The sequence below is a fragment of the Ambystoma mexicanum genome, chromosome 8 (genome assembly GCF_040938575.1).
Source record: "Ambystoma mexicanum isolate Mex_15411 chromosome 8, UKY_AmexF1_1, whole genome shotgun sequence".
NCBI classification, from domain to species: Eukaryota; Metazoa; Chordata; class Amphibia; order Caudata; family Ambystomatidae; genus Ambystoma; species Ambystoma mexicanum.
The window spans coordinates 777,756,061-777,768,910 of NC_090929.1; the positions used below are offsets into that span (position 1 = coordinate 777,756,061).

The 12,850-nt window shown below is 44.7% G+C and overlaps 1 protein-coding gene across 1 annotated transcript in view; it reads right to left on the reverse strand.

Annotated features, from left to right (window-relative positions):
* HK1 (hexokinase 1) overlaps positions 1-12,850 on the reverse strand; it is a 1,159,884-nt gene that overhangs the window by 549,047 nt on the left and 597,987 nt on the right. The window contains exon 13 of the mRNA XM_069610605.1: positions 2,961-3,056. Within this exon, the coding sequence (XP_069466706.1) occupies positions 2,961-3,056 (96 nt within the window). The remainder of the gene's footprint in view (positions 1-2,960; positions 3,057-12,850) is intronic.

Here is a 12,850-nt window from a genome sequence, read left to right on the forward strand (position 1 = left end):
ACTGCCTTTACAACACCCACATTCCATTCCTTACGGATAGGTCGAACAGGCGCGCTGTTCGCGAACATTTTAAGTCTTTTTAAAAAAAAAATGTTTTCCTCACCTCTATAACTACAACTACTACACAAAAACATTTAAAACACACACACACACACACTTCAATCCAAAGAAATAGCGGGGGAAGCAGATACTGATACAAATTTAGGGGAATTAGGATTCAACACGGGCTGGTTATGAGGAGAAGATTTCTGAGGGGAAGAAGAGATGGATGTTTCGTAAAAACGTCTATTTTCTTCTTGAAGGTTTGGGGATGGTTCACTAGGGAATGGAGAAGCGGGGCAGGTACAGGTGGAACAAAGGTAACGTACTTTTCCTCTCACACAGTCCTCCACAAACTCCCTTAAACTTTTAAAATTGTCATTCAGTACATCCATTTTCTGCTCAATCCTTTTCATCCTGTCTTCTTCTGTCTTGTTTGTGGCCTTTCTTCTTTTCTTTCCTGGTCTGTACAAACAAAAATATACATATGGTAAATGCCCATAAAATACTGATCAGTATTTTGCCTATGCAGAGCAGTGTGTACCATTATTGTCGCTGTCTTCAGACATTTCCCCATGTGAAAAATTCTCCTCCAGCCACGCCAAAGTACTAGCCATTTCTGTGTCAAAACAACAGAAAGAAATTATAATTTCTGCACCACATACCAAAAAAATACACACACATACAAAAAAATGACCTTCACTCACTATTTTGATGTAATTTCCCTTTGTCCTACTGCGTCCGTCCACTGTCGGTCCAGGCTGCAGAGTTTCTGTGAGGTGATTACGATTGAGGCATCTTTTTTTTTATGGTACCATCCATTTCATTATACATGGTTATTAAATGTGTCGTTTTCATTTCACACCTTTACGTTTCCATATTTACTTATTACTACTTATAATGTCTTTATGTCCTTCTTCTATGTTGCAGATTTTTTGTGTAAGACAATAGTACATTTTCAGATACCCCCTGCATCTTTGGGTAATGTTGATCCCGTCCGCTCCCGTCCGCAAACAGGCGCTCAGTCCGTCCCTTTCTAATATCATTAGGGAGGGGGTTCTGTATGTTCTATGTTAAATGTATATCAAGTTTGTACATTATATTACATATCTCCCACAATCACATGATGACAGTGTATATTCAGCACAACAACTTAATTGACACAATGCTATGATTAAGTTCCCCTTCCAAAAACATGTAAAATTCACTACAAAAAAAACTTTGTTAAGGGGACATTATGGTTAAGTTGCCCTACGAAAAACCTGTGTACTTCATTAAAAAACATTTTCAACCTCCCCATTATGGTTCACATTAAAACCGAAAAACCCCTGAAATTCGCCAGTTATGGTAAACTAAGCCCCCATACCTGCCATCACCACTGTGCACTGCTAACACTAACACCCAGAACATGAAAGATGGCATCACAAATGTCATTGATGACATCACTGACATCACATGTTTAACCCCATTGTTTTTGTTCCCTGCCACATATATATTTACATTCAGTAAAAAAACTTTGTTAAAGGGTTGTTATACTTCACAGTGAAACCAAAAAACACTGCACATTCCCAAATTATGGTAGGCTAAGCAACCATAACTCGCACCATCTACGTGCATGCTAAGACTAACACCCAGGACATCAAAGATGACATCACAAATGTCATTCATGACTTCACTGATGACATCACATGTGCATTTAATTTTCACGATGCACCTCCACTAGTGATTGTCATTAGAATATTGGCTGAAAAGTGTAACAGATTATTGCAGAACTATCATACGCCAACTAGTTCATTAAGCAATGCATTGCTAAAAAATTCCATTGAAATATACCTTTCTTTTCATACATGAACGCCCTCACAAACAAGCATAGTCATTGTCTGCAACATGTGCTAGAGATGCAATATTCTACATCTTCCCATGTCCGCTACTACTTTGATATATGCTTCCATTACATATATATGCATACTGTGCTACATAAACAACTATGAATGCTTCCTTTACTCCATAATTGTACTATTATTCACAAAACACAAAGAGACCACAATGTATACCAATAGAAGCATATACAGGGACCGTAAGGTAAGCAAAAAAACTTGCTGTATTACCAGAAACTATTCATAACCGTCCTCATTAACTTCATGCACAGAAAAAATGGTTGTGTTTCAGGATTTCTTCTTATCCTATGTATATGTGTGATATGATGTCATTGTACCCTAAGGAAAGTATTTTAGGAACATATGAGAAGTGTTACAACTACAAATATCGCGCTTTTTACCTTTTTACTTCCTAACTGATAGTGAAGAAAGGCACCTGCCTTACATATGTCAGTGAATAAAAAATGAGGGAGCTAGACATGTGATGTCATCTGTGATGTCATCAATGACATTTGTGATGTCATCTTTGATGTCCTGGGTGTTAGTCTTAGCAATGCACGTAGATGGTGCGAGTTATGGTAGCTTAGTTTACCATAATTGGGGAATGTGCAGTGGTTTTTGATTTCACTGTGAAGTATAACAACCCTTTAACAAAGTTTTTTTTTACTGAATGTACATATATATATATATATATGGCAGGGAACGAAAACAAAGGGGTTAAACATGTGATGTCGTCAGTGATGTCATCAATGACATTTGTGATGCCATCTTTCATGTTCTGGGTGTTAGTGTTAGCAGTGCACAGTGGTGATGGCAGATATGGGGGCTTAGTTTACCATAACTGGCAAATTTCTGGGGTTTTTCGGTTTTAATGTGAACCATAATGGGAAGGTTGAAAATGTTTTTTTAGTGATATATATATATATAATTTAATTAATGCTTCAGTGGCCCAAGAAATGTATTTAGAAAACTACATGCCTAAACATAACGTGAAAGAGATGAATAATAGCATTATGCAAACAATCAGATGCAATATGATTTTACCTCTCTCCTTTTAATTCCTTCTCGAAGCATATAAACAACATCTTCCCCTTCAGAGTCTGTTGCTTTAAATCCTTTTGTCCAGTTCAGAAGTATACCCTGAAAAGTATAAAATAAAATAATGATAGATCACTTTCCCATTCATGTTAACATTCTTATAGTTCCATGTTTAGTTCAACAGAAAGAATGCTATCATCACACTAGAAAATATATAACTTGCTTTGTATTTATGTATAATAATTCATATGCAAATATGAATTATGAAGATAATGATATTACTTTTATTTTATATATATATTTATATATGTGTGCGTACATATATTTTTTTCACCACAAACATTTTTTGTTAAAGGGACGTTATGGTTAAGTTGCACTAATAAATGTCATCTTTGATATCCTGGGTGTCAGTCTTTGCAGTGCACGGTGGTGGCGAGAATTATGGTTGCTTAGCGTACATCCCTTTAACAGCATTTTCTCATTGAATTTCATAGGTTTTTATTAGTGCAACTTAACTATAATGTCCCTTTAACAACATTTTTTCACTGAAATTCATAGCTTTTATGAATGAAAATGTTTCATGATGTTACATCACTGTATATAAATTATTAATAATTCCTCTTTTCACATTTATAAAAGAACTGTAAACATACTTCAAGAAACATATTTTTTGCAACGCATACTGATGTGTGTCGTTATCAGCAGCCCATGCTGGGGATGCAAGTCATGGTTGAATTGCCTAGGGCATGAGGCTCGCCCATGACCCCAGCCCCACCAAGCTTCCCCCGTTATCCACTAAACCTACGCTGCATCCTAGTTCAGTGTCTACTATACCCTCATAATGTGACCAATGGCCAGTGCTCATGGCTTGCAGCCATGGCCAGTCTCCACAATCCATGGGCCATGTGCTTCGGGCATGCCGCATTCCCCAATAGGCAAATTAGAGCAGACATTTGTCCTTGCCGAGGGCCAGGTCCACTGCCCTGGCAGCCAGCAAAGTTACATCACAATTTTCTTTACTTACTTTTTGATACTTTTTGAAAAGTCACACACAGGACAGATTTGCAAAAGCATGCTTTCAGGTACTTGCTCATGCTCCTCACGCAAGTTTGCTGCAAGCCTGTCCAGCACTTCGGGGTGCAGCCACTAGCAGAATTTCTTTTCTCATTTAAACCTAGGGCTACGGCCATGGCACATACCCCAATAAGCAAATCAGAGTACACATTTGTCCTTGCTCAGAGTCAGGCCCATTGCCCAGACACCAAAGTTATATCACCATTTTTTGTGCTTACATTTGACACTTTTGAAAAAATAAAACACAAGACAAATTTGCAACATTATGCTTTGCGGTCCTTGCTGATGCTCCTCGCTAATGTTTGCTGGAATCCTGTCCAGCACTACAGGCTGCAGCCACGAGCAGCATTTTTTTCCCCATTGAAATCTATCCCGATTTCGAAAAAAACTTGACCGCATAGCTGATGGCCATGCCCACTTTAACCACACTCCCGGTCCCTCATGGTCAAGGCCAGTAGCCAAATTATCCAGGTCATGACCCAGACAATCTGGCCACTGCCCGTGGCCACAGGCTTTACCTCAGTCACCAAAGGTATACCACTATTTTTTGTACCTACTTTATGGCACTTTTCAAAAAATAAAACAAGGACACATTTGCAAAACCATGCTTTTGGGTACTTGCCAATGCTCCTTGCACAGGTTTGCTGCAAATCCGCCCATGTACATACTAAAAACAGTCATATAACTTAGCTCCCACTTGACAAAATCAGTTCAGATTTTCCACAAACATTCAAAGTTGGGTCTATATAATATTTCTGAAACCTTTTGTGCAGATTCGTCAAAAGGCAACAAGTTATAAACCATCTAGAAATGTTGAGAACCCCCTCTAATTTTGCCCTCTTGACAAAATCCTACCAAACTTTGCAAAAACATTAAAATCTGGATCTAAAATCGTTTAATTGAATTAACTGAAACTAGCCCATATATATCCCATTGCTTATCCGTAAATGCAACATCAAAATCATGCTCCTATTTCATCCTGTTATTAGGGCCCTTATGCAAGACTACTCCTAACATACGATTATAAAGTACTGACACACTTTTTGCATTACCTTCCATCTCTGCCTCATGACTCACCAGCACTGACTTTGGGTTCCTTTTGGAAACTCAGGCCATTGTACCCTGAAGGCTGTCCTCATTCTCCAGTAGTTAAGCTTCTGTAATGGGGAGACACCTACTTACTCTTTTAACTCCTTCCACTCAATGAATTTGCCCTGCACACACACATGCGCCCTAGTGCTGCAACGCTGACCGATTTCCAACTCTTTTCTATAGAGGGATCTAGTGTCAGTGTCAACCCAGCATGACCCCAAAGGGGAGCCCTTCGATCGTATGGGTACTGAAGCCGGTGGAGTCTGACCCATGCCAGCTGAGTAGCCACTAGCAGGTCTAAGGGTCCACATACCTTATATGCAGTCCCAACGATCATGGTTCGGAGGGCCACTCCACCCGCCGCAGCCCTCTCCTGCTGAACATGCAGATTTATTTTTTGTAATTCCTCCCAATATGAAGCATAGAGCCCCTGTGCCGCTAGATAGTAGAGTTCAAAATGGGGCACCCTTAGACCTCCCTCCTCCCACGGCCGGGTCATGGACATCCAACCCATGCGAACCCCCTGGTTGCCCCACACAAAAGACACACTGATTGCAATTCCTTAAATATTTTCCTGCCTGGCCAAATATTATTAAACAAATATAATAGTTTCGTGAGTACCAGCATTTTCACAATTGAGAGACGCCCCATGAGTGACATCAGGACCTTCCCCCAGCATGCTAACTTGGCCACTTGTTGTGTTATATACGCAACATAGTTCAGCGCTATCATCTCTTTTGCTGACTTATGAATGATAATACTCAGATACCTGAATGAGGCATGAACGATCCGCAACCCATACCCTTCCGCAAGATGGTGCGCGATGTCCGCTAGCAGGAATATCTCTGATTTATCTCTGTTTAAGTGAAGCCCTTAATATCTCCCAAATTCCTCCACTGTCTCAAGGACCAACCCGGCATCCCTGGCCAGGTCATGTATATACAACAGGATGTCATCCGCATATAAGGATAATACTGTTGGTGGGTCACCCAGCCGCAAACAGCTACGCATCAGGTCGCATCAGGTCGGCCAAAGGCTCTGACACTAGAGCAAACGTGCCACCCTCTCGTCTGATGTCCACCAAAAGTGTCCCGTTTGTGCTAACCCTTGCTAATGGCGGTCTGTACAATAACCGTATCCATGATGTAATGCAAGGCTCAAACCCGGCATTCTACAACACCGTAAATACGTACGGCCAATACACTGTGTCGAACACCTTCTGCATATCTAAGGTTATCGCTACAGCGCCAGTACTTTATTTATTTTATTTATTGAACATTTGCATGGCACCTATACAGCAAAAAGTGTTGCCAGGCACTACAAGACAATAAGGGGGAGGGGACAGAAGAGAACAACAACAATAAAGGTCCTACTAGGCCTTGTGACATTCGGCTCATGCAATTATAGTATCAAGAAGTGCATGGGTCGGGGGAAATCAGGACTATGGGAAGGGATAGAGAGAGGGTGGGGAGGGAAAAGTGCCATAGGGAGGGTGTCCCAGGGGCTGGGCAAGTGCTGAGGGGAGCCCAGGAGGGCAAATACAAGGGGAAACGGGGTAGAGGTCAGCTAGCGCAAGGAAGGGAGGGTGAACGAGCTTCAGTGGGCTAGTCAGGGAAGGGTGCCCGAGGGCAAGTGCTGATAAGAAGGGGTGCAGGTGGAAGACTGGTTGAAGAGAAGGGGCCTGAATCAAAGAGACACATAAGGGAACAGGCAACCAGTTGCAGCGGCAGGAGGAGAATAGCAGGGGAAGGGGAGAGGGAAGGAGGAGGAGAAAGGGAAGGTTTGAGGAGCTTTCAGAACTTAAGGAGATCCGATCAAATCGGAGAGGGGCAGAGAGGCTATTCCAGAGGGAGGCTCCTGCCGAATTAAGAGATCTACCCCCCTGACCTCCCCACTCTCTGCTTGGAGAAACGTGTGACCTGCAGAGAGTTGGAGCTAGAGGACTGAAGGACTCTAGCAGGGTGGTATTTGGGGAAAGAGAGTTGGATGCTCCCAGGTCCCAGGCCCCCGAAAGACTTGTGGATGATGCATAGGGTGTTGAATTTGATTCTTGCAACCACCGGGAGCCAGTGAAGAGATTTTAGCGCTGGAGTGATGCGGTCCCTGGGCTAAAGGCCAAGGATAAGTCTTGCAGTCCTATTCTGGATTAGTTAAAGAGGGAGGAGGGAGGAAATAGGCAGATTGAGGAAGAGGCTGTTGCAGTAATCCAGCCTGGAGAGAACCAGAGCTCTGAAGACATTAAGTTTCTGGGGGAAGGTGAGAAAAGGGAGAATATCTCTGAGGAGGTGAAGCTAAAAGTGGGCATTCTTGGCAAGGTCAGCGATATGAGGTGAGAAGGAGAGAGAATAGTAGAAGATGACACCCAGGTTTTTTGCATCACAAAAGGGTTATGGGGGGCCCAAGGAGGGCGGCCTGAGTGTAGGAGGAAAGGAGGTGGTAGGAGTCACAATTAGAAGGATCTCAGTTGTGACTCACTAGGGGTGCAGTGCTTAGATGACCTAGGCAGTTCTTCACGTGATCCAATCACTGGGAACCTGAACCTACTCCCACAATAGTCCACACAATCACTAGACCATATCTTTAATTTGCGTTTATTTTTTTATATTGATCTGTCAAACATGTTAATTTTTAGGTGGTTTCCTTTGAGTTTAGCAATGAGAAGTTTTTATTTGAGGAGTTTAACACATGTGTAGACAATACATGAGTACAAGTACTTACAATGATCCAACGACGATTTTTGACCAATCCAAAATGGCGCCATTTTTTTCAATATAAAAGCAAGCGGGACAACCAGCAACGCGTTTTCACGCGAGCAAGGTGCCCGGCTGCTACTACTTTGGCTTACACAACAGGTAAGACTCCCCCTGTGGGGAGGTTGAACTCTAGCTGATAGAACAATTTGCACATAATATTTGTTAGAAGTTGAACATACATTGGTTATTGTTTATATCACCAGGAAGTTAAAGAAGTCATATTAAGGTCATTCAACAGCTAGCGCAAACAAGCATGCTTGAGTGAAGAGAAATTGGATAAATTACCAATAAGGAAGCACAGTAAATCAGGCCAAAGATTTAAAGCAACATTTTACACAGGTAGCTTTTTTGTAATGTGCATAGTAGAACTGACTTTAAGCATAATTCAAAATATATGATCAGTTTATTTGTTAATGTAAAATTATACAAATACCTTAGCTAATTTTTATTTTTTATATTTTTTTCTTTATCATTAACAGTTCCTGATGAAGGTTTATCATTGACCCAAATGCATTGAACAATAAAATGTTTGCTAAAGGCCTCAGAAAGATGTAAATGGTTGAATAAAAATATTTTTACTATAAATTCATCGGAATTATCAGTACTTTATCAAGAATTATTGAAGAAATTAAATACTCTTTAAAAAGAAATTTAGTGGGATACCCACATGAGTCCTTCTAGCAGACTGGTGATAATTAACCAGTCAACATTATATTATGCTACAAGAAACCCATCTGCTGCCGGCAGACCACAGCCGCCTGCGCTCCCCAGACTTTCCGAAGCAACTTTTTGCGTCTGGGGACTCCAAGAGGGGTGGCACAGCTATCCTATTCGTGAGGGGCCTGAACCCTCAGATTCTGGACTCTATAAGCTGCCCGGCAGGGCATGGCGGTGAAATGCCTACTACTAGGACAACTCTACTCTATAATCTCTGTATACGCACCCAACTCAGGCCAGGCGCTGTTCTATGAATCCCTGAGTACAACCCTCTCCCCGTTTTTGGAAGGCCAGATAGTGATTGGAGGGGACTTCAATGGGGTACCGGACCCCTCGAAAGACAAGTCGCACCCACCCAGTGCTGGAGACCTCACCATAGCCCTGGCTCTCCTACAACTATTTAGAACCTTGGGGGTGGTGGATTCATGGAGAGTTCTCCACCCATCCGAAAGAGACTTTTCCTTTTATTCTTATGTCCACAGAACCTTCTCCAGGATAGATCTTCTTCTAGTGTCTCCACAAATCTTTACGTTTACCAACAATGTGACAATTGGCTCCAGAATCTTGTCTGATCACGCTCCGGTGACCCTGGAAATCTGAGTGCAGGAACCAGCTAACCCCCAACAGCGCAGGTGGACTCTATATGATCCGATTCTCAACGAGATGCCACTCAGAGACGCGATCGCAACCACGATCACCAATTTCTTTAAGGAGAACCCCAGTGAGGACACCTCTACCGCCAACACTTGGGACACAATGAAGGCAGTAGTGTGGGGTGAACTGATTGCGCAAGGAGCGGCCTATCATAGACACAAGCGTCAAACTCGCCAGGGCCTTGAGCAAGATCTGAAAAATGCAGAAAGGACCCATAAGGAGAAGGGCTGGACCCCTAAAACTCAGCAGGCCATCCGGATAGCACAGAAAAAGATTGAGGCCCACTATGCTGAACACACTGCCCACCAAATGGCAAAAGCAAAACAGTTTTATTATTCTAAAAACAACAAAGCAAATAAGCTACTAGTGGCCAAACTTGCCAAGGCGAAGAGGAACAATACAATTGTGGGCCTGCGGGACCAACGAGGCAAGGTCCATTACGCTGACCAGGACAAACTGCAGCTCCCTGTGGCCCACCTGACTCAGGTGATGACCACTCCGGCACGGGACATGGAGGAACAGAAGGAATACTTATGGGGTGCAGCGCTTCCCCAGCTAAAAAGAACAGCCCGTGACTCTCTGGTGGCGCCGATTACTGACGAGGAAGTGGACGAGGCAATAAAAGCTCTTAAATTCCGAACCCCTTGCCCTGATGGCTATACAACCAGGTTCTACAAGATTTTCAAACCCCAACTATTAGCACCTTTGGTACAGTTGTTTAACTCTTTCAGGACCACAGGCACTGTAACCCCGTCCATGCAGGAGTCAATTACGGTCTTACTACCTAAACCTGGGGGCGATCCGAAGAACCCTGCATCGTATAGACCCATTGCCCTGCTCAACATAGATGCTAATATTTACTCTAAAATCCTGGCATCTCGTCTGTCTCGATTCTTGCCGGAGATAATCAGTGCGGATCAGAGTGGCTTCCTCAGACACCGCTCCATGGCCGGCAACATTCGAAGAGTCTTGGATCTGGTGGAACTCGCCTCCCAAGATTCCCGGTAGTTGGTGCTCTTGGCCCTGGATGGGACCAAGGCATTTGACAAAGTGGATTGGACTTTCATGAGGCTCACCCTTGAAGCGTTTGGATTTGGGCCGGAGTTCTGCACCATGATGCTGGCAAATTACAAAGCCCCCAAAACCCTTCTCAGAGTTAACGGCACCCTCCCCTCCCCCATCAACTTGCGGACCCGACAGGGATGCCCGCTGTTGCCACTTCTCTTCGCTTTAATTATGGAACCGTTTGCCCAACGGATCAGGTTGAATCCTGCAGTCGAAGGCTTTCAATCAGGCCCGGCGCACCACAAGCTGGCCCTCTATGCAGACGATGTCCTCCTGACTATCACGAAACCCCGCTCCTCCCTACCTCAAGCCCTGGCTGAGATATCGAGCTATGGCAGGGTCACAGGTTTCACAGTCAACTACCGGAAATCAGTCGCCATGGGAGTGGGCTTGACCCGAGAAGCCCTGGTCCCGCTGTGCCCAATACAATGGTCGACCAAAGAAATTAGCTACTTGGAAGTTCAGATCCCAGCCAGTCCAAGGGAGACTTATCGGGCTAATTTTCCCCCATTATTTACAAACTTGGAGGCAGACTTGAGACGCTGGCCGACACAGGAGATATTGCTGATGGGCCGAATTACAGCCTGTAAGATGAACTTACTACCGAGATTTTTGTATGCATGCTCCGCACTCCCGGTGCCGGTTCCGGTGCCAGCCTTTCAACGCTTACAGAAGAAAATGCTGCAGTTTATTTGGAGGGGAAAAAGCCCAGGATCCCTAAATCCACGATGCTGGGCAACGCGAAATTGGGTGGGCTCGGGGTCCCTGACTTGCAGAAATACCAAATGGCGGCTCACCTGTCTTGTATCCAATCATGGCAAGTCCTCATCAACCGCCCTAGATGGGTGGACCTCGAACAAGCGCAGTTGCCCCTCCCGCTACGCTTTCTCCCACATGTCCCCCCTCCGGAACGGTGACAGTGGCGGAATCTCCTGGCATCCACCAAACACACCATTTCGGTGTGGGACAAGGCGTTGAAACAGAAGAGGATCCCGACGGGGCTCTGCCCCCTCTCCCCAGTGTTCATGAACCTGGCCTTCTCCCCTGGCCTGTCTCCTCGGAATTTTAAGGCCTGGATTGCAGGAGGCCTAGAGACCCTGGGTCAACTTTTTGAAGTGGGCCAACCCTGCACCTTTGAGCGATGCAAAGAACTCTTTAGGATCCAGGAACGAGATAGGTTCACATATACCCAGCTACGCCACTGGTGCACCCATCCACAGACTCGCCAGGTGGCTACTCGTCCCCCCACAGCCATCAAATTGACCCTTAAGGAGCTCCCGCCCCGAGGAAGAATCTCCACTCTATACAAGCGCCTCCAAACGGACTTCCTAACCTCCAAGACCCGGTATATGGCCCTATGGGAGGCGGACCTGGGCCATCCGATTGAACATCTGGTCCCGGGCTCACACCTCCTCATCATGCATCACGAATAGAGAGTGCGCCTACAAGATCCTCCTCCGGTGGTACTACCCTCCCCTAAGACTCCACCACATGAACTCCACGATCAACCCTCAATGCTGGAGGCAGTGCGGCCAAATAGGCTCCTTCTTCCACATGTGGTGGTCCTGCCCCAAGGCCCAAGCCTATTGGAAACAATGCCTGGCGATGATAGCGGACATCACTCAGGTGCGTCTGCACTTGGCCCCCGAACCAATCCTCCTAGGAGCACCAATCCCCGGGATCTACCCCAGGTCTGGCCCCAAGGCCAAACTATTATCACAATGCTTACTTGCGGGTAGGAACGTGATAGCCCGCACCTGGAAAACGATGAAAGGCCCCCTCATGCCTTTCTGGTGGGTGAAAGTCTGGGACATCCTGATCGCCGAGAAGGTAACGGCTGCTGGAGCAGGCACCTTGCATTGCTTTCGCAACATCTGGGGTCCGGTATTGGAGTTTGACCAAAGGTCCCCAGCCCTGACTTTCAAGCCCCAACTGGCAAGGAGAACTATTCAGGATGGAGACCCCCTACAGGGAAGTGAAGAAGGAACCTGAGACCGAAGGGTGGGGTGGGAGGAGAGTCACATGGTATTACTGTATGCTATATGTCGCAAGTGATTAAGCTTTGTATTGCCATAACCTGCCTGTTTAAAATAAACATGTTTAAAAAAAAAAAAGAAAATTGCCATCTTCGAAAAATAGTCTACCACTACCCATATGGTGTCATATTCATGTACCGATGGTAACTCAACAATTAAATCCGTAGATATCATGTGCCATGGACGATGGGGTCCCGGGAGCGGTTGTAGCAACCCTATGGTTTTACAGGAGGTGGACTTACATTGTGTGCATATGGTACAAGAAGATATGTAATCCACAACATTCTTATGCATATATGGCCACTAACACCACCTTCGTAAGAGGTCCAAAGTCTTTTGTCTGCCTGGTTGGGCAGCGAGATTGAATCGTGAGACCTTTGTAGTGCAGTACGACGGGTTGCAGCGTTGGGCATGTAAATCCGGCCCTGGATGTATGGCAAGGAGTGGATGACATCCAAGTTGTACTCATGTCATGATCTCTGCTTCCAAAAGGTCAGGGTTTTCC